Source organism: Plodia interpunctella, chromosome 3, assembly GCF_027563975.2.
Source record: "Plodia interpunctella isolate USDA-ARS_2022_Savannah chromosome 3, ilPloInte3.2, whole genome shotgun sequence".
NCBI lineage: Eukaryota > Metazoa > Arthropoda > Insecta > Lepidoptera > Pyralidae > Plodia > Plodia interpunctella.
The window spans coordinates 11,655,369-11,680,601 of NC_071296.1; the positions used below are offsets into that span (position 1 = coordinate 11,655,369).

General features: G+C 42.7%; 2 protein-coding genes across 3 annotated transcripts; one reads left to right on the forward strand and one right to left on the reverse strand.

The window, feature by feature from the left end:
- On the forward strand, positions 1–24,790 carry LOC128683479 (stalled ribosome sensor GCN1). 2 transcript variants are annotated; one of them, XM_053769165.1, is made up of 41 exons: positions 1–85; positions 161–263; positions 614–809; positions 1,191–1,368; positions 1,769–1,918; positions 1,998–2,250; positions 2,566–2,744; positions 3,013–3,210; positions 3,423–3,584; positions 3,971–4,097; positions 4,989–5,321; positions 5,572–5,765; positions 6,242–6,420; positions 6,625–6,754; positions 7,328–7,408; positions 7,639–7,862; positions 8,270–8,475; positions 8,793–8,954; positions 9,596–9,726; positions 10,475–10,611; positions 10,799–11,015; positions 11,365–11,598; positions 11,980–12,174; positions 12,438–12,566; positions 12,894–13,017; positions 13,343–13,579; positions 16,792–16,971; positions 17,403–17,692; positions 17,843–18,038; positions 18,293–18,807; positions 19,132–19,269; positions 19,568–19,720; positions 19,936–20,124; positions 20,615–20,874; positions 21,081–21,236; positions 21,606–21,762; positions 22,123–22,353; positions 22,875–23,084; positions 23,318–23,767; positions 23,886–24,104; positions 24,630–24,790. In XM_053769165.1, exons 1-41 carry the CDS (start codon positions 71–73, stop codon positions 24,750–24,752), a joined length of 7,941 nt encoding a protein of 2,646 aa, XP_053625140.1. In that variant the 5' UTR covers positions 1–70; the 3' UTR covers positions 24,753–24,790. The 2 variants fall into 2 exon arrangements, with proteins under 2 accessions (XP_053625140.1, XP_053625141.1); XM_053769166.1 differs by lacking the exons at positions 1–85; positions 161–263; positions 614–809; ... (3 more) ...; positions 2,566–2,744; positions 3,013–3,210 and having other exon boundaries at positions 3,443–3,584; positions 5,000–5,321.
- LOC128683480 (uncharacterized) lies at positions 13,684–15,431 on the reverse strand. Its single transcript, XM_053769168.2, has 2 exons — positions 14,914–15,431; positions 13,684–14,824 (listed from the first exon to the last, which is right to left on the reverse strand). The coding sequence occupies exons 1-2, from the start codon at positions 15,313–15,315 to the stop codon at positions 14,222–14,224; spliced, it is 1,005 nt and encodes a 334-aa protein (XP_053625143.1). The 5' UTR covers positions 15,316–15,431; the 3' UTR covers positions 13,684–14,221.
- Positions 24,791–25,233: the final 443 nt, after the last annotated feature.

The window sequence follows — 25,233 nt, forward strand, 5'->3', positions numbered from 1 at the left end:
TTTTTTTTATCTGCTAAATCGTGCTGCGGGACGTGTGCTTTTGGAGAAATTTCTTTTGAATGTTCCGAAAATGGCAGATTCTGAGGTAAATTTGGTATTTTTTTGATTTATAATAAAAGCATTTTGTGGGCTATTTTATAACCGATCTATACACCAACAGGTTTTGAAGAAATTGAAAGATATATCATTCAAAATCCAGACCGCAAGTTTGAAGGGAAGACGTGAAGTCGTAGAAGAAATTCAGGATGTTCTATCTTCTCCAGGTTAGTTGGAATTAATTCGTAATACTATCACTCAGATGGCGAAAGGAAATTAGTTTCCTATATGTAATACATCAAAGTATTTTCAGGTGTCAATTGAGTGTGTTGACCTAGCTGTATTGATCCATTGCCCAGCCAATTTTCTGTTCATCAAGTTGCGTTTACTTATGAAATATTTGTTTTTGTATGAACTTTATTTATTTTGTTTTTCGATTTTATTTCTTGGATATTATGTGTCTACTTAAGCTACATAATACTTTTAAATAAGGCTTTAGTTAATATAAATAATTCAAAAACATGAAAGAAATAAGTTTATAATTTGTTAGTCTCTAGAATTTGTATATGTTTCACAGGTATCACAGAGCCAGCAGTGCGGTTTGTGTGCAGACTGGTGGGTATGACACTGCACCGCTATCGAGACACCACATCTCAGTCATATGTCAAAGGCTTGCTGACTTATTTGGTTGCCAACCACAGGGAGTGGACTTTAAAGAACTTGTTACCTGTCCTATTGGATTTATCAGAACAGCTGCGTAGTACTGCCACATCGTAAGTTGGAATTATAATAAGAAGATTTAAATAAGATTCTAATAGGTTCAATTGACAATTATGTAGCCTGCACCTCACTACCCTTGAAAAACTCATTTGAATTTGCCTTCTTGGTGATCTTACTGGATCTTGACTGGATACAATATTACCTCAATATTCAACAGAAATCAGAATAAAAATTCCAAATCCCAACTGATACAATAGCTCAGTAGTTAAGAACACTGTCCCAGTTAGGGAAGGGTGTGGGTTGATTTCTGCTAGTCATGAATTTTTTGAATGTACAGTTTTATTTTACTCACAACTTTGTCTTTTTATTTTGTTTTATATTATTTGGGAACATACAAGTAAAAATAACAATAATATATTTGTTTTTAATTGCAGAAAGAGTACAAGCCAGAGTGGTCTATATGCTCTGCGATGGTCCACCATATTGGTGCAAGGCTCCCTGAAGGCAGAGGAAGACAGCCTTGACAACTCATTAGTTCTGGCTCAGGCCAATCTGCTGGCTGTGGTTGTTGCCTATGGAGACAAGAGGAAAAATGACAAGGCTTTTTCTATGGTAAGTTCTGCTTTACTTGATGCTGTTAATGTTAACATCTCAACACTATTGATTACAGTATGTTAAAGGAAAAGGACAAAAAGTGAAGTGAAGCACTAGTGTAGACTTACAAATGTTAACATCTTCCTTATGAACCAGTGAAAACATGCTGGTCAAACAATGATTCTGCATGATTTTATTAATGAAGAGTTTGCTATTAGCTTAGAGATAATTTATTTGTTTATCTAGTAATTTATATTATACTACACCAAACAACAACCAAATAACAATTACATATATTGCCTGTTGATGGGTTGGCAATCAACAGACAATATACTATTAAGTTATAATATTCATGAATTGGAAAGTGATTTTGTTTATTGCGTGAAAGAGATATTTAGAATAATTTTTGAATGTTCAGCTGCACTCGATGTGGAGAGCGGTCGGTGCGGCGCGCACACTGCGCTGGCTGCAGACGCTGGTGTCGCAGCCGGACGCTGCTCCGCACGTGTGCGTCGCGCTCGTGGCGCTCTGGCCGCATCTGGACGACACGGTGCGAGACAACCACAAGGTTTGTTATCATGTTTGTTTATCACTTTTTGCTTGGAATAATAAACTTTAATAGATAAATAATAAACATATATCTACAGGATAAAATGTTAGAATGCTTCACAAAAAGCCTGATCAGTGTGAAGACGCGTCCCAACGCGAACTACATCAAAGGCTGCTCAGCGTTCCTGCAGCTGCTGAGCAAGGCCGAGGTGGACGGCAGCCTGTTGCCTGCGTTACAGAAGGCCATGCTCAGGAGCCCCGAGACCATCATAGAGGCAGTCGGGGAGGTCGTGGAGAATCTTAATGTGGATCTGGATGGTGTTGCGGTGGATATTGGCAAGAGTTTGATAGGTAAATAAGATTGTTTGTTATCAAATAATTGTCATGTAAAAAGTGCAGTTTACTTTTTGAACAAATTTCATATTACATAGTAATCAAAAAGTAACAAACTACTGGCATTTTAGAATGACCACTGCTGAGAAGAAATGCCGAAAACTCGTTTAAACAATGTAGGGTAAGTTCCTATCATACCAGAAGGGCTCACCATTATTCTTTCTTACATACATACACACTTATAGTGTTTTCGATTCCCTGACTACATGTACAAATTTTATTATATTTATTTGTTAAAAGTTGTGGTAATACAAATGAATGTCCCGTGCGCAGTGAACGTGCACAGTAAGGACGCGTGGGTGCGCGGCGAGGCGCTGCGTGCGCTGTCGCGTCTCGCGCGCCGCGTGACGTCACAGCACGCGGCGCACGCGCTGCTTGCGCACGCCTTCGCGGAGTACAACGGCGCGGGCGGGAAGCTCATCTCCAGCGAGGACAAGATCCTTGTTCTGCAGGTTTGTGATGATGACACGACATTTTACGATTCATTTTAGCTTTAAACTGATTTAAAGATATTTTTATAGTGTAATTTATTTTAGACACCCAATATTAAAATTTAATAATTATTAAATGCGAATATATAAGTTTATTTGTTCTATACTAGTGTTACTATACTAGAAATATACATTTCGTAAACTTTCTCATTTTGATCATAGTCAACTACAAAGTTGGGAAAAAGTTTATTTTAGAAAAGGCCTTTAGACATAGTTCGTAAATTTTCAGGGTGTAGGAGCTCTAAGCGAGTTGGGCGTAGACGACACATCGCGTCTGAAGCTATTCGACGAGATGGTGAAGCATATGTCCCGGGTTCTAGAAAGCGAGTCTCACGAGCGGACGCTGTGCGGAGCGCTGCAAGCGCTGCAGCGGTGGCTGTTGACGCTTAAAGCGGAGATGCCCAACAGTATCATTGATATATATAAGGTAATTTTCTTAACGATTTTGAGATCTTTAACTTTTTATATATTTGTATCCCTCTGGTTCAGCCGAGTCAAGATTAATGACTCACGGCCGCCAATACTACGAAACGCAAGTGTGCATGGTCACGCGCCCTTCCTTTGAATTTTTATCTTTACTTAAATTCTCGTTTATTTTTTTGGCGGTTTGTGGTCTTTGAATTTTAATTTGTATTTCAGAAAAATCTATCAGCCAAGAGTAGTACCCAGCCGGTCCGCATCGCGTACACGTCGCTAGTGTCGCGCACGCTGGCTGCGCGCGCGCACAGCGCCGCGCAGGCCGACGCTCTGCGGCCGCTGGCGCGCGCTGCTGTGGACAGGGCGCTGCAACAACCGCTGCAGGTCAGTGGATCACCTACCTGCCACTACGGCGCTACCCAGCCTTCACAGCTGTTAGGCAACGACAATATCCCCAAACAGGGTTAAGCAGGCAGGCAATCATAAAATCACAGTTTAATTCTAAAAATGCGCGCTCTAGACTTCGATATGTCAGATATTAATGAAACACATGACCTAGCATTGCCACCTTGAAATGCTCAAAAAGCATTAAAAAGAAATATTGTTATTTTAATGCCATTAAATATTATTATATTTTTCATATTCGTCATTTAAATACGTTTTATTTTTATAATACGATCGTTCTAAATAATTTTTTTTTATTGAAGATACGATTTTATTAAACACACTTTTTGACGTCAAAAATGAAGTTAAATCGTGTACTTGGTCAGCACCTGGTGGTGTGCGAGGGTATAGCGGCGATGGCGGCGCTGGTGGCGCTGGAGCCGGGCCATGAGCCGCCGGGCGCGCTGCCGCCGCTGCTGCACCGCCGCGTGCTGCTGGCCGCGCCCGACGACGGTATGTACTGCTGCTGCCACTCGCGCGCTCGTCGAATGGGGAGCTTCGTTTTGATACCTAGAGACTGTCTGTTTGAAATAACTATATAAAATAAAACAAAAATACTTAAGAAATAGAAAAAAAGCACTAGGAACATCGGACTATCCCATGGAGGGATTCCTTCCAGTCAACCGATAGGAAAATACATGTTTTACCACTTACTGATAATGTATCTGATAGGCCTAATGTAGCATATCGAACAAATAGCGTTAAAAATAGTTTTTCACAAGTGTTAGGGCAAATTGGCCAATACATCTGGCAGATTTATTTAGGAGTTAATTTATCAGATTACAGTATGATATTTTATCAGAGAGTGGTGAAACAACATTAAACCATTTTTAAATACAGTAAAAAAAAACAGAAACATTTTCACCCCAAATAGTAGCCGGCTCATAACTACTACACACATTCCTTACCTAGATAACTTATATGTATAATTACTATTATTTGCTTGAATTAAAAAAAATATCAAAATGAATCTCTTTTTACTGTTCCACTCGGTGCTTATATAGGTAGTAGATCTTGCACTGCTATATAATCTGCTTACACACATTTCCTTGTCGGAGATTTTAGATGTTTTCCAATTTAAAACATACTTGGTTGTGACAAAGTCTTAATTCTTTTGTTGCCAATTATTGTTTTAATGTTTAAGAAAAGTGCTCTTGTCTTAACTACATCGACAGACACCTGTTGCCGGCCACTACAGCAATCCATTAAAAATCCTCGACAACCAAATACGCTATTCTATTCTTCACAGCTTGCATTCCCCTCGCTATGACGCCCCCCCATAAATTGATGTTTTAACTTAGCTCAAAATTTCCGAGTAGCACTATAACATTTACCCCTTTATAGTCCTAATACAGGTGGTGATATTATGCAGATCAGTCTTGGAAAACTACCAAAGTGTTGCCAGTGATCAAAACTCGCCTATATACAGGGCGTTTGTGCTAGTCTTACTGTCCACTGTCAAATCTGTGAGGAGTTTCGCCATAGAGGAGGTTAAAGGGTTACTTGCCAAGGAAGACAGAGCTCTATTAGCGAGGTATTTAATGCTGAAGTTGAATGAAGTGTTGGAAGAAGGGAAGATCTTCAGTGGGAAAGAGAAGACGCCGCCTGATGAGAAAGGGAGTGATGTGACGGGGAAGATGGTACTGGATTGTGTTCAAGCCTTGTGTTCAAATAGAGGTGAGTTATTCTTAATTTAGCATTATTGTTTTATTGGACCATAACTCCTTGTACACACGTACTTAAAAGAAACTCGCGATGTTGTCTTTTAACGCTTTCGATTTAAGTGATATTGGACATTCAACCTACCGTCCAACGCATAGCGCACAAAGTCCGGTAATATGAAATAAAATTTAAAGAAAAATTGACTACATATTTTTCCAGTTTAATCAATGTGTATTGGAATGTTAAACATTTGTATTTCTGCCAGATTATCCTGTAGAAGATGCTCAGAGCCTAGCAATCGACGCGCTCCCGGCGTGCCACCACCCTCTAGCGACCGCCGTCAACAAGCGGGCGTGGATCAAAGTCGTCTGCCACCTGAGGCTAGAGCCTAAAAAACTGGTCGCCATGCATGCTAATAACCTCAAGAATACGTATATAAACGGATACAAACCGAATGAGGTAAGGATCATTTAATGCCGGCTCCTACTACACTATTACTATATTATTATCATCTATCATTGTGGCAAATAAAAGCTCTTATAAAATTACGCAATGTTCATGCTTTTATGTCGGCATCTGTCTGAGTGCTGCGATAGTGTGTAGCCGGCATAAGATACTAATTGACGGTCTAGTGCGAGTTAACTCGCGCACAGAAGTTTTTTTTTATGTACATTTTATGGCTTCCTGATTTTTTTCTTTACTATTCTCATTTTATTCAGTCACATTTCATTATTCGAAAGCTAAAATCATATTTGACGTAGTAAAACTAACTTTTCGCACAATCTGGTGTCTTTTTGTAGTTCATAATTTCTCCTATAAGAGTTCGTAACAATTTTTATTTTATTAATTAACTAGAGGCGCGCCCCGGCCTCGCTCGGGTAAAACCATAACTGAAGGTTTGATCTATCCATGTGGCAATTTCGTTTCTATGCCAGACGTGGTCCAACGTAGTGTCGACGCTGGTGGGTGTGAACGCGGACGCAGTCGCGGGCGACGCGATCCAGAGCGTGCTGGCGGCGCTGCTGGACCCGGAGCTGCTGCGGGTCTCCCGGGACGAGTACTTCACCTACCTCGTCCGGGAGGGCGAGCTCTATGACAAGTCCGCCGTGCCGGGGTAAATCATATATATTTGACTAAATTTTGTAACGACCCGTATTGGGAGGAAATATGAAAATCACACCATTTATGGTGTTAAGAGACGTTTTTAAATTACCTTACTTAAGTATTCAAGTAGGGAGGAATCGACCCGAATCTCACTTACTTAATCTTTTTTTTGGGGTCTTATTTCTCAAGTCAATATAAAATCCTTATTACACAGCAATGAAGACAGCAAGGAGATGAACCTGAAACGAGAAAGCAAGGCGTACAGTTACAAGGACCAGCTGGAGGAGTTGCAGCTGCGACGCGAACTAGAGGAGAAACGGAAGAGGGAAGGGAAAGTCAAGGAGGTGAGAAATATATTGTAATTGATGATGTTTCTTGTCTCTAAGGGGCGAGAAACAGTTATCTGTAGTGAGAAATCTATGACGACTGATGGGTATTTCTGACAACCAGGTCCTAGTTTCAATACCCAACCCGGGCAAATATTTGTGTACATTGATATTTGTTTGCGGTTCGATTATGCTGTGTTTGTGTCTATCGGACCCACGATGCTTAATATGGGCCTTAAGTTATAAATTTATCTATATAAATGAGAACTCGTTCAGGTGAGAAACTGATGAAATATATGAGAAATTTTGATTATGAATATGTGTGAAGAGGATTATCGAGTTTCATAAAAGACAGTCAGTACAGACATACGTGCACTGGATATGTGTAGTACACATTGTGTACAAATGCATTAAATATCATGTCGCTTTGGAATAAGGACCGTACAAATCTTAATGCACGTTATTGTACAATGTTGACTGCGATTTGGATTATGTAGTGATTTTTTGTTGTCAGTAACATATGTCGATAGCAGCCAATGTATTAACTGAATTCGCCCAATGGACCAGCCGTGAAAACTATAACATTTCCAGGTCCCGCTGTCAGCAAAACAAAAGGAAGCCATAAAGGCACAACTGGCAAAAGAAAGCGCCATCAGACAGAGGCTAACTGCTGTAAGTATAAGTTATTTATTTACTAATATTTTATTCACTTTGCATACTCTATAAAGACAAAGCCAAATTATTTCACGTGAAATTCTTTGTTTGTTTGGAAGGTTGAATTTGAAAAAAAAATAGCCTATGTTTCAATATCAGTCCAGAGGTTTTGCCGTGAAAGCAGAACAGACAGATTTTCGCATATATGTGTGTGGACCACTGTTGACAGGCTGTATTTGTATATTCAGCTGAACAGCCGCGTGGAAGTGGCGGTGCGGCTGCTGGAGGCGGTGCAGCGGGGGTCGGCGCAGACACTGCGGCTGCGCGCGCGCGCGGTGACCGCCGGAGCGCTGGCGGCGCTGCGCAGCCCGCTGGCGGCGCCGCAGCTCGTGCACGCGCACGGAGCCCTGCGCGCGGCCTTGTTGCCGCACCACGCCGCGCTCGGGGACACCGTCGCCAGGGTCACGCTCAGGTATTACGCCCGTGCTGTGCTATTCATATATCGATGCTATTTGTTGCGTTACGAATTTTAAATGAATTTTGTGCGATAATTTTTAAAATAAACGTTATTATATTATTATAGGCTTAAATCGTAGACCAATGTCAGTTTCTAAAATGGTACATATTGTTATGTATTTCAGTATTATTCGCATAATAACTAAATTCACAAAGTAGAAAATTTTAATAATAAATGAAAAAAAAAATCTTAATTTATTTTCAGCTCCACAAAGTTTGCATAAAATTATTATAGTTCAGTTTTTTTGTATGAAAAATAAATGTATTTACGAATCAGTAATAATGCAATTAAACTATCTAGAAATCTAAAGGCATGAGTTATATCAAAATAAGCTACAACTCACACCGACGTTCCACCCCCAGACTCCACAAACCCCAATGCGACCTGGACCCCGCATGGGAAGAAGAAGACCTGGACAAGGCGACCATCCGCACCATCAACCTGGTGCACGCGGCCACGGCTGAACCAAAGAACCCTTCGGAAGACGAACTAGACCCGACCACACAGCAGAAGACAAACCATTTCAACGCGCCTGGATTCTGTTATGTGTTCCCCTTGCTCAAGCAAGGTTTGTGATTTGCTTATCTCATCGTGTTTTCATCATATGTTCATCGTGTGTTCTTGCAGTATGTTTATGAAAAATTATGACAAAATCTTGCAAATTTACAGCCCTATTTCGTGTAATGAATAAATTATATTGCAAAAGATTAAGGCCCCCTTAAATGTAAAATCGGGTAAAATCTAACCAAAGGGTTGTCAATGGCAAAAAATATCCTTTTACGCGACACAATCGGGATTGGAATGTTTGTTAATGTGCTCAAGTCTTGGTCCTGTATTTCAGAAAAGTTCCTATTGGAAAGTAAATCAATACATTAATTTGACCAGGTCTGACGGCCCCGGCAACCCGGGCGGACGAGACGACAATGCTCAACGGTCTGTCGGTGATCGCACGACACGCGTCCGTCGCCGCGCTCAGCTCCCGGGAGCTGCTCAACCCCAAGCTGTTCCCCATCGAGCACATGTTCCAGCTGCTCATCGAACTCATCAGTCAGTATACCCCCGCCCGCACACCTATATTATATGAAGATAAATAGAGGAAAATCTAAAAAATGCTGATTTATCGTTGTGTATAAGCAATGTCAATGGTTTGTTTTAAAGATGGCGATGTGAAGAAAAGTAGGAAACTTGGACCTTGGGCTCCAACGCATAATAGCTGAGGAACATAAAAGGGAAATACGCTCAGATGAGAAAGAGTTTGTCCAATAACTTTAATGTTTTTAACAGTTATCTGCTTGAAATTACAACGTACTGCTACTCGTGCCTCATGAGTTCGTATACCAATCTAACTCATGTAATGATTGTCGTTGAAGCAAGTGGTGGTCGATGAAAACTACTAGTATACTAGTAGTTTTCATCGACCGCCACTTGCTTCCGGTGAAGGAAAACATCGTGAGGAAACCTGCACACTGATTGATTCTTATTAACTTGTGAGTGAAATGGAGAAGGCAATGGCAAACCACTCCATTAATAATGCCAAGAAAGTTGTTGTGTTTCATTCCATGTAATGACCACGACCCTCAGCCATGAGGAATACGACTGTGAAGAAAATAAAGAATTGTATATCACTCGAATGAAAATACATAGTAGTCGACACGCGTGTATAATACACACACACACACACAATATAGGCAGTACGTCGGGGCGCGTGCAGACGGCCAGCACGGCGGCGTTGCTGGAGACGGCGCAGTGCGGCGCGCGCGGCGGCGTCAGCGCCGGCGACGTCGGCTGTCTGCTGGCCGGCCTGCAGAGCCCCTTGGAGGTCACTATCGGGAATTTTTTATCTAAGTATTTCTGTAATACCAGCGAGAACCTATTCTTTTAACCCATTGATATTTATCTAGTTTTAAGAATGCAAGCTATTCTCTCATATGCTAAAATAGTAAAATAAAAGTATATATAGTACTAGTACTAGCTGCGCCTCGGGACTTAGCTCCCGTGTGAATTTCGGGATAAACAATACCCTATGTGTTATTCCAGTTTATATTCTACCCGTGTACCAGATTTCATTAAAATCCGTCCAGTATATTTTGCGTGAAAGAGTAACAAATATACACACGTACATCCTCACAAATTTTTAGTAGGATTGAAACTTTTTATGCTGTGTTTATACACAAACTTTTTATGCTGTGTTTAGCTAAATAGTCTTGCTATTTCCATGTTTTACTCTATTTTATGCAATTATAGAATTTAATTGAAAAAGTAAGTAATGTAGTAGTATCTAGTACAACGATTTTGGAAGGAGCACATTCGCATTGTGCTCCTTCCAAAATTTTCCATGAAAATAGAAAAATTATAGTTGCAGTCTGAATTCCCCCAGTAACAAATTGTCTATTACACACAACATCTACTTTATATGACAAAAGCCGATAATCTTAAGTCTTCACTTCCCCATAGGTGTTGGCATTTGACTGGGGGATATTCATCCTTAAACCTTAATATCGATAAATCCATTTAATTTGATTGTTTTATTCCACCAGTCTCTATGTTTACTCTGACGGACCTTCCAGGTGGTCCGTGACGCAGCGCTCCGCGCGTTGCTCTGTATATCAGATCGTCTTCCGCCGCTCTTGGAGAATCCTGATCACGCGCTCGACCTTACCAAAAGATTACTCATTGCCACCTTCGATGTCTCAGAGGATAACAAGTAAGTTTGTGAGTCATTCGAGGAATTTCCATATATATTTTTTATTTAATTTCATAAGCTTATTTAAGTATTATAAATACGCAGATTCCTAGCATCGATCGTGCATACGCCGCACAAAAATTAATAATGTTTATAACTCAAACGTGATATATGTATCCCCGCGGTACGTGTCGTGTCGTGTCTGCAGGAAGCTGGCCGAAGAGCTGTGGTCGCGGCTGCCGACGGCGCAGCAGCGCGCGCAGTGGACGACGCTGCAGCCGCAGATGCTGGCGGAGGTGCGGCACCCCAGCGAGCCCGTGCAGCGCGCGAGCGCGCGCGCGCTGGCGAGCCTCGTGCGCGACGCGCGCGCGCCGCGTGCGGACGTGCACCGCCACCTGCAGCTGGAGTACCGCCGGACGCTGCCGGTACATCGCTCTATTTATATTACTAGCTGCGCCCCGGCCTTCGCTCCCGTGGGAATTTTGGGATTAAAGTACCCTGTCTGTTATTTCACGTTATGTTCTACCCGTGTACCGAATTGTATAAAAATCCGTCCAGTATATTTTCTAATCTAATCTGACAGATGTGATTGGCCAATAAAATACATTTTTTAACGATATGTTACATAATAGGCTGTCAGATACTACCACAGCAAGCCGTGAAACAGTCCCTTATTCTATTTTTCTCATCTTCACGTGTTGCCGGCCTTAACAGTCTAAACGAATTACTCAAAAATCTATGGAACACTATGTAACAGTACACATTACTTCACAGCTAATCCCCGCGAAGCTTGACCAGTTCGGTCACGTGGTGGAGGGCGCCGTAGACGAGTGGGGCTCGCGCCGGGGCGTAGCTCTCGCTCTCAAGGCGCTAGCTCCTCTACTAAGCGCAGACGAAGTCGCAGACGCCATGAGATTCTTCGTGGAGGAGGCTCTGGCTGACCGGCACGAAGTGGTCAGAGGAGACATGTTGGATGCTGCAATGGCCATCGTCGATCTGCATGGGAAGGTATGAATGCCCAATCCTATGCTTTCATGACCCTAGCTCCTCTGCTAACTTTTAAACTCTTCCTGCTAACTGTTTCCTCTGTTAACGTCGAGAAGAAGTTAAAAGTGGCACGTGATATGCGTTTATTTATAATTATTAGACTTAGATATTACTAGGTGTATTTTTTTTTTAATGAAAAAGACCACGGACGTGTGGTGTGACGAACTGAGGTCATTCGAAGAGACCTGGCCACAGATTGCTCTTTAAAATGGGACGATTGGGGAGAACTTTGTCCAGCACAACAGTGATTTACATTTACAACGGTGCTGCTATCAAATCTGTATTCGAAACTGAAATAAATAATGTTCTTATCCGAGTTTTCAATATAATTTTTGTCCACAGGAAACAATAAGCAGCCTCCTCCCCGTATTCGAGAATTTTCTGGACAGGGCTCCGAAATCCGGCGGCTACGATGCGGTGAGACAGAGCGTGGTGCTGCTGGTGGGGTCGCTGGCGCGCCACCTCGCGCCCGGCGACGCCCGCGTGAGGCCCATCACTCTGCGGCTGGTGGCCGCCTTGTCTACTCCCAGCCAACAGGTAATATCCACTAGTTCTTGTTCCCAGTTAGATTAGGGCCGGTGACGTCGCGAACACGTAGTGTACGACGTGTGTGTAAAAGAAATCTTAAAATGTTGAATATTCCTTTACAATACTAGAAGAGATAAGAGGTATATAACTAGCAATGGATAAATGGAGGCTGAAAATGATGATGATGAAGTAAATGTAATAACTATCACATTTATAACAGAAATCATTCCCCGAAGGGAATAAATACGTGATGTGTATCGTATTTCCCACAGGTCCAAGAGGCGGTGAGCAACTGTCTGCCTCACCTGGTGACGTCGCCCGCCTTGGAGGAAGAGATACCGGTGATCATGAACAAGCTAATGAAACAGCTGCTTACCGCTGAGAAATACGGCGACCGGAAGGTAAAAAACCAGTTAAAATTCAGCAATGTTACTATAAAAATCGCATCAAAATTCACTGAGTACCTAATTATTAGACACGAATTAAATTATCAAATATCGAAATGCGTTATTGCGTGAAATAGTATGTAAATAATTCCAACTTTCACTTTTACAACATTACTAGCTGCGCCCTGTGCTTTCGTTCCAGTCGGAATTTTGATATGAAAGTATCATATGAGTAAACCCTTTTTTGGATGCTCTTGTTGATCATCAGCGGCCAAGGTTCGCTTCCCACATCCATGGGCAGTTCTATACCGCACGATATTTACTATCATTGTAATATTGTAGGGCGCCGCATACGGTATCGCGGGCATCATCAAGGGCCTCGGCATCCTCTCCCTGAAGCAGCTGGACGTGATGGGCAAACTCACCGAGGCTATACAGGAGAAGAAAAACTACAAGTATCGTGAAGGTATGCTGTTATATCTATAGAAACTATGTATAATATATAAAACTTTGTATAGTGATAATTTCAATAAAAAATCTGCCAATCGTGTGGCATTTCTCAACGAAATCATAAAATACTTGATGTTGCTCGAGACTTCGCTCCCGTGGTAATTTTGAGATTAAATATAGCCTATAGCAATCTTGGATAAATGGTGAAAGAATTTTTGGAATCGGTTCAGTAGTTTCGAAGATTACCCGCCTCAAACATACAAGGTCACAAACGCTTACCTCTTTATAATAATAGTATAGATATGAAATGAATAAATAAATGATGAATCCTTTCTCCACAGGCGCACTGTTCGGCTTCGAGATGCTCTGCCACAAGCTCGGGCGCTTGTTCGAGCCCTACATCGTGCACGTGCTGCCGCACCTGCTGCTGTGCTTCGGCGACAGCTCGCAGTATGTGCGCGCCGCCGCCGACGACACCGCCAAGCTCATCATGAGCAAGCTCAGCGCGCACGGCGTCAAGCTGGTGCTGCCGTCGCTGCTGCAGGCGCTGCAGGACGACAACTGGCGCACTAAGGCTGGTCAGTGCTATTTCATAAGCTCTCATTTAGTTTGCACCATAGGCCCGGCCCGGCTTCGCTCTTTATGTTGTAAATGTATATAGTAGCTATGTTCTATTTTTATAGTTTCATTTATGTCTGTATGGACCTCCGTTCTCAAAAACTATTAGTATTAGAATAATTTGTAATTTGGTATGGATATACCCATTAATCACGCCGACTAAATGGTCAAATAATATATTGAAAAATCCAAAATTTTGAAGGTACCTCCCCTGCTGAAGTGGGAATGATTTTTTGTCATCTTTCATATAGCGTGGAGTGTAGTTGGATTGTTCGAAAATATTAGAGGTGTGGGAAGGGAAGACCGTTTTTGGATTTAGTAAACCATTTTAAAGTGGCAAGTTTGGTTAGAGTCAAACCAGCAATGTATACTGAATCCGCCAAAGTTTGGCAAACTGTTCAACAACAGAGGATATTGAAATTTGAACAATAAGCTAAAAGTTAATGTTTATATTTGATACATCTTTGCAATTCTTAAATATTATTCTCACATTTTCACTTGGAATAGATAATGTTTTGGTTTCATTAATATTCTCAGTGATTGTGAACTCAATATCTTCTTTTTGAAGATGAGGCGTTTCTGTGGATTTCCCTGGAGAGGGATCACGTTTTTCCCCTGCTTTCCATGTGTCTGACACGAATGACTGAGGCGATGAATAATTCCAAATCAATAGTAAATTCTTCTTTGATACTATCAATGTTCAAAATATCAACATTTTCATTAGAAGCCTCAGGTTCCGTCGGCGTATCTATATACACTTCCCTTAATTCAGCTCTTTCTGGCCTTGGGCCTCCTTCACAACGCATTAGGTTGAAACTACGTCTTAGGTCTGATGGCATCATGAATGCGGTCCTCCGAAAACAATGACCAGTGTATAATTTAGGATCCGGCAGATGCAAATATTCGGCAATCTGCGCCGGCATTACAGCAATTGTATTTTTACCAATGACTTGTCTGACACATCTGCCATTATGATACCGTAATAGCAAGCGTTTCATTGGTGTATTAGCAGGTCTAAGCGCCAAGTATTTTTCTAAAATCTCTTTGTCCACTCCCCGGAGAACAAAGGACCTGTTCATGTTGGTTTTGGAAGCTACCAATTTGACTAGCAGCAACGCATCGGAGGGCCTCTCTATATGCTCCACGGTTATGTTCATAAGTTCCGACGCACGACAAGCTCCATTTACACCTAAGATAAGAACTACCTATAACAAAAATATAATGGTTTTGAGCAACCCATTAAAAACTATAAAAATGTCTTTGTGTTTTTGTGTTTACATAACTAAATACCAACCTTTAGGCATAGATAGATTTTATCCGGTGCTTCTCTCAAAAAATTATCCACATCATCTATGGTAAAAACTTTGGTCTTTTTCGATTGAAATCCTTTAGAAGTTTGCCTTAGATACATGGTCAATTTCTTGTAATTCTCGATATTTATATCATTGTTGATATTCACTGTTGCTTTGAGCATGGAGTATATGTTATAAAGAGTTGACGGTTGCTTCGTTTTAGCCAAATTTTGAAAATAAGTAAGAAAAACATATTCGTCAAAATTATTAATTCTTTGTTCATTTTTCCAAGAAATAAAAGTATCATAGGCCCTATTATACAATTCCCGGGATAACGCGGGTAATGTTACTCGCGGCACGGAGGTCGCATCAGATTTAAAACTTTCGCTACTCGATGAACTCATAATACTTAATTTGCGGAACAAAATAACGTTCAATAATATTACAACTTTGCATTCTTCACTGCCCTCTCTCTATGTCGTGGTAAAGGCATATCTGTTTGTTTTAATAAACTGGTTTGTTTAGCGCCCGAAATTTAAATTCTTTAGGAGCATAGACATTGAATTACTCTATAATAATACTTACAATACATACAATATTGTTTTAAAAAATAGATCAACAAAAAGAACAAAATACGTGACACTACATTGTGTGTTCTCGGAAATAGTACAGTCAACACCACATTGAGTTACCCTGCATGAACCTATATGGCGCGGTAATAGCGACTAGTTTGCAATTATTACACTGTACTTAATTCATGGTGCTCGAAATTTTATCCCTTAGAAGCTTCTTGAACATTTCTGAGAATTCTCACAGCGAATGTTCTCCCCGGAGATAGAAACTATATCTTTATTTTCGCTCACACAAGAAAGAGAAAGGCGTATTAGAAAAACACGAGATGAAAGAGCGTTATATTTTGTCCTACATCGTGTTCCCGCCAGCTGGTTGGCTCATCACGGGTACATTATGGCTCATTTTTAAATAAATAAAACAAAAACGTGCTAACAAGTTTTCATTTCGAAATAAAAAAAATCATAAATATAATGTACTAATCATAAATAGGTACGAAGCAAAACTATAATCATAATTGTTTACTGTTGTTTTGACATACATTCTGACGTCAGACCGGTCACTGAGCTGCGCGCGCAGCCGGCCATATGTATTTAGCAACGCGCAAAGTACAAACTCTGTGGATGTGACTAATTTACATCTACATGGATTACCGAAAAAGAGATGTTACCGGAGAGCTAGACGAAACGGTGTCCCGCAGTTCAGGGGGCCCTCGAACTATTGATTTACAAACTATAAATTTAACTAGTGAAAATTTCCTAGTGTTTAAATATTGCTATTTACATTTTGAGTAAAAGGTTGCTACATTTATCAAAAAAAATATTTTCCAGTATTGTTGTAAATTGTTTGAAATATTTATTTATTAAATAATATTTGTGGTTCAGCCATGTATGCATTTGTATTTTTATATAAATTGTAATAATATACATAATATATTAAAGTCTGTCTGTCAAATTTGGAATATATATATAGTTTGGAATATATACCCGAGGTCAAAAATAAACATACTGTGGACAGAGCTACGGACAACCGCTAGCCGGCCGAAGTAATGATATATGTTAACCTGACACCCTCCTGCCAATGTGCCTCTATCACATGCCAAATATTGTCCTGATCTGCATGCCCAGCGGGGCATTATCTGTGTTATATATACAGCATAGTCTGTGTTATCTTACACCTGAATCTGATATTATTTTGTAATAAAGTTATGTGGAACAAGCAAGGAAGAAGACAAAAAAAGTATATTTAGCCGAAACCGTAATAAAAAAAGGAGTTCAGTAGAGAAATTTGAATGTGTCGCATGTTATCAGGTTCAATCGAGCTGCTGGGCGCCATGGCGTATTGCGCTCCGAAGCAGCTGTCGTCGTGCCTGCCGTCCATCGTGCCCAAGCTGATCGAGGTGCTGAGCGACTCCCACATGCGGGTGCAGGAGGCGGGCGCAGAGGCTCTCAAAGTCATCGGCTCCGTCATCCGCAACCCTGAGATTCAAGGTACACCGCCAGCAGACTTAGCTATTAATAGTTTTTTGACGGCATTAATAAAGAGTTTCGTTTCATACTTCGATTTTCAGACAGGAAGAAATAGGTTTTCACATGCGAAATGTTATAGTATTGTTATTACTGTTCAAATACTATTCTATTATTACAGATTCGCATCCAATGCAAATATAATAGGCACCTTAAATGCAATATAAACGATTCAGATCTCCAGTGAAACCTTTATGAATTTACTCAGAGAACTCTCAAACATGTTCTCTACTACATACCTCTATCCTAGTATCTCAGAAATTTAGTACATTCAAGTTGATTGATGTACACTCAAGTTGATCGATAGTTAAGTTTCTTAAGCCAGTGTCCTACTGTCTGCCACAAGTTTGACTAACATTGATTATCACCAACAATCCATCGTGACAATCTTCCAGCAATCGTGCCTGTGCTGCTTCAAGCGCTGCAAGACCCGTCGAACAAGACGTCGGCGTGTCTGCAGACGCTGTTGGACACGAAGTTCGTGCACTTCATCGACGCCCCGTCGCTGGCCCTCATCATGCCCGTGGTGCAGAGGGCCTTCCTCGACCGCAGCACGGAGACGCGCAAGATGGCCGCCCAGATCATAGGCAATATGTACTCGTTGACCGACCAGAAGGATCTGCAGCCGTACCTTCCCAATATTATACCGGGGTTGAAGAGTTCGCTACTAGATCCTGTGCCAGATGTAAGTTAATGAATTAATAGTTGAATGCTGTTAACATGGTACAGAGACATCACAATGAGGAAATTGTTATGGAAATACATGTTTAGTCCATTTGTATTGAAATGAGTAATTTCGATGTTCGCCATGTTGACCATAATAAATTTCATCCAGGTGCGGTCAGTGTCGGCGCGAGCGCTGGGCGCGATGGTGAAGGGCATGGGCGAGAGCAGCTTCGAGGAGCTGCTGCCGTGGCTGATGCAGACGCTGACGTCGGAGACCAGCAGCGTGGACCGCTCGGGCGCCGCGCAGGGGCTGAGCGAGGTGGTCGCCGGCCTCGGCGTGCACAAGCTGCACAAGATCATGCCTGGTCTGTATTGGCTGCCGAAATTCTTGCAGATAGTGATCTGACCACGATGACATTTAGCGAAAGTGACATATAGCGTTTTAAATGTTACCGATTAGCGATTACCGAGCTAGTAAAGTTTTATTTTTTTGAAGATCTTACTCCTTCTGATACTTATCCCTGTCTACGCCTATCTATCTAACCCAATCTACCTTCTTCTACCTTCATACCGACGCAAGGCACCACACTCCACACTAATAAAGAATGATTGCCCCCAGACATCATAGCAACAGCAGAGCGCACGGACATCGCTCCCCACGTAAAGGACGGCTACATAATGATGTTCATCTACATGCCCGGCGCCTTCACCGACGAGTTCACCCCCTACATCGGACAGATCATCAACCCCATCCTCAAAGCACTCGCCGACGAAAACGAATACGTCAGGGAAACCGCCCTCAAAGCTGGCCAGAGGATTGTGACGCTATACGCGGAATCAGCCATAACTTTGCTGCTACCGGAGCTAGAAAAGGGACTATTCGACGATAATTGGCGTATAAGATACAGCTCCGTGCAATTATTGGGAGATTTATTGTACAGAATTTCAGGAGTGTCGGGCAAGATGAGCACGGAAACGGCGTCGGAAGACGATAACTTCGGCACGGAACACTCGCACAAGGCGATCATGACCGCGCTGGGCACTGAGAGGAGGAATCGCGTGTTGGCTGGTCTGTACATGGGGAGGAGTGACGTGGCGCTCATGGTGAGGCAGGCTGCGTTGCACGTATGGAAGGTCAGTCGTTTGTTACTTTTCAAAATTCTAAAACAAAATAACGTTTCCTGCAGGGGTGGCTACAGGCTGCTGTCGACAGAGATTTGTGAAAAAAGGAAGGAGGGAGGCCTTTGCCCAGCAGTGGGAAACTAATATATTTTTTTGCGTATTCTGAAAATTACAATAGTTTAAAAATTTGTAATATTTGATTTTTTTCATACAAATTTAGTTTTTCGTTATCGTATGTCATTACAATACAAAGAACAAAAACACTAGGTATGTCATTCCGTTACCTAATAGAAAAATAATAAATAATCACATTTCCAATTAAATTGTGTTTGTCAGGTGGTGGTGACGAACACCCCGAAGACGCTGCGCGAGATCCTGCCCACGCTGTTCAGCCTGCTGCTGGGCTGCCTGGCCTCCACCAGCTACGACAAGCGGCAGGTGGCCGCCAGGACGCTCGGGGACTTAGTGCGGAAGGTGGAGCTTTGTGTCTTTTTTACCCCAGTTTTATTTCAAAGAATGGTCATTTTGATCCTTTTTATTATTTTATGAGTCCTTCATTAATGCGTACTCGAGTGTCGATATAGTATGTGTTGTGTACGGAATTAAGATGTCGCTAATACTATTCGTATCTATGAATGTGGGGCCTTCATTAAATATTGAATGAACAATTCTCCTTTCAAATTTCGAGATAGTTCTTATTATGCGTCTGTCTTAAATTGAATAGTATTCAAACAAAAGTGACTGGTATTTTCATGTTTTATTCGTATATCAGCTGGGAGAGCGGGTGCTCCCGGAGATAGTGCCGATCCTGGAGCGGGGGCTGCGGTCGGAGCGCCCGGACCAGCGTCAGGGCGTCTGCATCGGCCTCGGGGAGATCCTCGCCTCCACCTCCCGGGACGCCGTGCTCAGCTTCGCGGATGGCCTGGTGAGTCCTGTCACAACCACGCAACGTCTGTATGACCACTATAATCTACTGTGTATAATAAACTAGAATACTTTGTACTGAATTTCATTATGTAAAATATTTTATTAATTTTCGCTAAGAAATAAAATCAATTAATAAAAATGCAACGTGGCGCTAGTGTTGCAGTTAAAATAAATAAAAAGTGTGAAGTTGGCATAAAAGTATTGGTTGGTCAGGTGCCGACGGTCCGCACGGCACTGTGCGACCCGCTGGCGGAGGTCCGAGTGGCGGCCGCGCGGACCTTCGACTCGCTGCACGCCACCATCGGCAACAAGGCGCTGGACGACATCCTGCCGCACATGCTCAACACGCTCAACGACCCCGACCGCGACCTGGCCGACGCCACGCTGGATGGACTCAAACAGGTACACCTAACTGTTACTACTATGTTATTTTTCATCGAATATATATTTTTTTGGGAGAAAAAGTTTCAAATTACAATATTTGTCTTCGGAATTTGTTATATTTTATTTATGGAAAAATAACTGGTGTTCAATTTTAATATAATGCAATTATGCTAATTCATGTTTCGATTACCTACTATTTGATTATTTCTGTGGTGCTCATTTAAAATAGTTGTAGCCAAAAAAGAAATGCTTATGGTTGAATTTTTTTTTTGTTTAAAGGTTCTGATTAACGTTGACTTCCATTGAAAAGTGAGCTTTAAAGCGTCTTCTGTAGACATATTTTACATTGACATTACGAGCTGATAGCAAATAGTCCGCCAATTTCTTGTCAATGTCTCTAAAGTTTATAGTGGACGTTTTATATTATACCTTTCAAATTATACTTTTCAATGAACGTCATGTCAAGATAAAAGTGTACTTGTTTTCTAAAGTGGTATCCGTCCCACAGATAATGGCAATAAAGTCCCGCGCAGTGTTGCCATACCTCGTGCCCGTGCTGACAGCCAGCGGAGGCGGCGCCGTCGACACCCGCGCGCTGTCGGCGCTGGCGGCGGCCGCGGGCGGAGCCCTGGGGCGCCATCTGCCGCGGGTGCTGCCGGCGTTGCTGGCGGCGCTCGCGGCCGCCAAGGGCACGCCCGGGGAAGCTAAGGAACTGGACCACTGTCGAGACGCGTTGCTGCCTGTGACGGACCCTCCCGCTGTCAGAGTGTAAGTTACAAATAAGCTAATCGATATGTGGCGGCAGTGCCCTTGCCAAGTCGAGTAATTGTAAATTACCTATTGTGTGCCGTTACATAAAGTTCCTTTCCATGCAGAGCAAGATTGCGGCATTTATATATGTCGCGTTCTTGACATACGGTTGTCTGTACATGAATTTTGTCATATTTATAGTATCGTGAACGATGATGTTTCAGTATAATCGACACCCTGCTGGAAGCGATCCGCAGCTCGGGGTCGGCGGAGGCGGCGGCGCTGCTGTGCGCGTTCGTGACGCACACGCGCGCCGACCTCGCGCCGCACGTGCCGCAGCTGCTGCGCGGGCTGCTGCTGCTGTTCGCCGACACCGACCGGTAACTATACTGGACTCCAACTCGGTGTTGCAGCTCTCAAACTCTCAACTACAACGCGCCGACGTACGTCATATGTAAAGGACCACGTGACGACGCCGCGTCGGCGACGTAACGGACCGCGGTGGGGTCGAGGCCTTATTTGAATCCCTTGTTTAAACTTATTTCGCCGTCATGAAGAAATTTAATATTGAAGTAAACTTTCAGAATGTCTGAAGCTGTAGAACATAAAAAGCTAAGTAAATAAGTTTTATTTACAATGACTACTTAATGACGACTTAAATTTAACGAAGAGCCCAGAACACTGCCTTGAAACACGCCACACATTATTCCGACCGAATTCCAATTTAGATCTTCACTTTTGTCCGCCAGCGACGTCCTGCAGATGGCGTGGGAAGCGCTGACGGCGTTGACGAAGACGCTGGACGCCGAGCAGCAGATCGCTCACGTGTCCGACGTCCGCCAAGCTGTGCGATACGCTGCCGCCGATCTCAAGCAGGAGTTATTGCCTGGATTCTGTCTGCCTAAAGTATGTATACTGATTAACTAATCCGTTTATTCGTGAACAGCTTAACTTTGGACGTACGAGACTTAAATATAATGTTAATAGTCTCCCTATAAACAAATTTAAACCGTTTCTAAACATATTATTCTTCCGCAGCGCCGTTTGTCGGTACCGCCTTTTTGCTGCGGACCGCCGTAGTAGTCGTCAAGCCAATCTCATATTATGATATTGTTATTAGTTTTATTTGTTTCGCATTATGGCATTTTTGTAGTAAGACGAAAGTTTTAGTCAACGTTCAGCTAAATTCAGCGTGTATATTGTTGTCATTGAATCTATAATTTTAGAAAATAATATTCCAGGTATAAATAAAATAAATGTTTCCAGGGAATAGCACCAATCCTGCCGCTCTTCCGCGAGTCGATCCTCAACGGTCTGCCCGAGGACAAGGAGAACGCGGCGCTCATGCTGGGAGAGGTCATCAAGCTGACTTCAGCGGCCGCCATACAGCCCTCCGTTGTGCACATCACTGGGCCCCTGATCAGGATCCTGGGAGACAGGTTCAACTCCAGTGTGAAGGCGGCCGTGCTCGAGACTCTGGCTGAACTCTTGTCCAAGGTGAATTAGTAAGGACGTGATGATAGAAGGGAGATCAAGTTAACATCAGCAGTCACCGCACAGCCTTACATGGTGCACATAATAATATCGAATTCAGAATAGTAATTTCATAAGCTTTTTGATGCATTTGTTTCTACAATTGTGTTGTATAAAGCTACAAACTGTAATATTAGTATATTTAATTATTCTTTATTAACATATAACATGACGACGGTGGTAAAGTGCTTGCCTCTGAACCGAGAGGTCCCGGGTTCGATCCCCGGTCGGGTCATGATGGAAATGATCTTTTTCTGATTGGCCCCCGGGCCATCTTGGATGTTTATCTATGTATTTATTTGTTATAAAATATAGTATCGTTGAGTTAGTATCCCATAACACAAGTCTCGAACTTACTTTGGGGCTTGCTCAATCTGTGTGATGTGTCATAATATATTTATTTATTTATAGGATAAGTGTATTAACATACCTATATAAGTCTTGATTACTTGAATAAATAATTTAGAATGGATGATTATCTGTAGGTGGGCGTGATGCTGAAGCAGTTCCTGCCGCAGCTGCAGACCACGTTCCTGAAGGCGCTGCACGACGCGGCGCGGCCGGTGCGCGTGCGCGCGGGGCTGGCGCTGGCGCAGCTGGTGCTCATCCACACGCGCGCCGACCCGCTCTTCGTGGAGATGCACTCCAGCATCAAGAGCACTGACGACCCCGCCATCAGGGAGACTATGCTGCAGGTACGTTTGTTCTTATAGTGCGGGGCTGAGACAGACGCGGTTCTATTTTTGAATAAAAAACGAAATAAGTCCCGCCTCTTTGCGTCTTTGTACCTGTTTTGCCTTCGCAAGTTAATATGCCGGGTCCTTTGTGTGTTTTAATGTAGACACGTGTAACTAAAATTAAACAATTTCACGCCTTCCCATTTATCGGTATGACTATTTAAATTGGGCACTAATAACGATAATTTCAGGCGCTGCGCAGCGTGATCACAGTGGGCGGCGACAAGATGTCGGAGCAGCTGGCGCTGAGCGTGCTGGGCACGCTGAGCGGGCCGGCGCTGCTGGCGCACGCGGACGACCCACCGCGCGCTGCGGCCGGCGGCTGCCTGGGCGCGCTGCTGCACAGTCTGCCGCCGCCGCACCGCGACGCCGCGCTGCTGCACCACGTGCTGGCGCCCGCCGACGACTGGCTGCTCGTGCACGGCCGCTCCGCCGCGCTCTTCGTCGCCCTCAAGGAGACCCCCGACTGCGTCTACCGCGACCACTTCGAGGAGAAGATAGACAAGGCTCTGTTGAATTATCTGGCTAGCGACAAAGTCCCGATCGCGTGCAATGGAATCCGAGGTATCGGATACCTCATGAAGTACCTCCTACAAAATAATAGGCCGATCCCGCCTAATATTCTATCACAGTTTGTCAGGGTGAGTGTATATTTCTTTTATCATTTAATTGAAAACTAGATTTTGTCTATATTTACATACATATTTCGCAAGATTCAATATTATCTTTCTTTTATCGTAACACGTATGTAACTTTCAGAGCATGAACCACCCCAGTAACGAGGTGAAGCAGCTGATGGCGTCCGCGTCCGCGCTGGTGGGTCGGGTGACCACAGTGGAAGGCGGCGCGGAGCTGCTGCGCGCTCTGCTGCCGGCGCTGGTCAACGGCACCAAGGAAAAGAACACCTGCGTGCGCGCCGGCTCAGAGATCGCACTGCGTGCCGTGCTGAGGCTCACCACTGATGATAACTACCACCAGGTCCGTCTACTTTGAAAGTTTAAAGGAATTTGTAAAGTATGGCATTTCAGTTATTTTTCCATGGAAAACGGTCAGATGGGGGTTTATTTTTTCACTCTGGATTTTATTTCCAATACTTGAATGACTCTTTAGTGTTGGTGTTTTATTTTTGTTATAATATATAAAAACTAATATACCCAGATATGGGACCAAGCTTGATTTTATACTCCCAGAACATATATTTCAAATGTTTATGAAATCGATAAAACAAGTACAATTATATACATTTCCCATCCCAACTAATATTATACAAGTAAATTTGTTTGTTACCTCTTCACACATTACGTACTGGACTGATTTCTATAAAATTTGGTACACGGGTAGAACATAACCTGGAATGGCGGGTACTTTTTGTCCCGAAATTCTCACGGGAGCGAACACCGGGGCGCAGCTTGTAGGTATATAAATACACACACGCACGCACATTTAATTAATAGCATAGGATAGATTTGTAAGCATTGTTCTTTATAAATAATGTCTCCCCAGCAATGCCTGTCGCTGCTGGAGGCGGGCGCGCGCGAGGCGCTGAGCGACGTGGTGGCGCGCGTGCTGCGGCGCGCGCACTCTGAGCCTCGGCACGACGACCTCGACTGCACGCTGCTGCTCTGACTGACCATCTCTATACAATATATATCGCATTACACTTACCACGACTTTTATTTCCGACCACCACAACAAAAATCTAGATTGCAGTATTGAAGTAAAACCATTCTATTATTGAATTAGGAGGACGACCCCCTAATTCAATTTAAATTTGACTCTTCTCTATGACAAAAACAACTTACATTTTCAAGGTTATTAAAAGTAGGTAGGTATACACAGGCATACTAATTAACTATAACTGGATAATTAAGGATAGTGTGACACAGTTATAAGTCATGAAGAAACTTGTAAACACAATTGTTTTACAGCCTGTTTAGAGTAACCTGATAAGATAACCAGACAATATAGCTGGCTATTATCAAAGTGGATTGACACTCAATTTGATGATAGGTTTCAGATCTTGGTTTATAATCTTTATAGCTAAATTAAAAAAATACTGTATAATAAAAAAAATACACCATGTGAGACACAGCTTTATTTCATTTAT

Bases quoted from the DNA above. Each gene is read 5' to 3' on its own strand.
- LOC128683480 (XM_053769168.2), bottom strand. From the start codon at position 15,315: ATGAGTTCATCGAGTAGCGAAAGTTTTAAATCTGATGCGACCTCCGTG. The intron at 14,825-14,913 runs GTTGGTATTTAG...TTTTTGTTATAG, and splicing joins AAATCTATCTATGCCTAAAG to GTAGTTCTTATCTTAGGTGT.
- LOC128683479 (XM_053769165.1), top strand. The intron at 6,421-6,624 runs GTAAATCATATA...CTTATTACACAG, and splicing joins GACAAGTCCGCCGTGCCGGG to CAATGAAGACAGCAAGGAGA. The intron at 24,105-24,629 runs GTCCGTCTACTT...ATGTCTCCCCAG, and splicing joins CTGATGATAACTACCACCAG to CAATGCCTGTCGCTGCTGGA.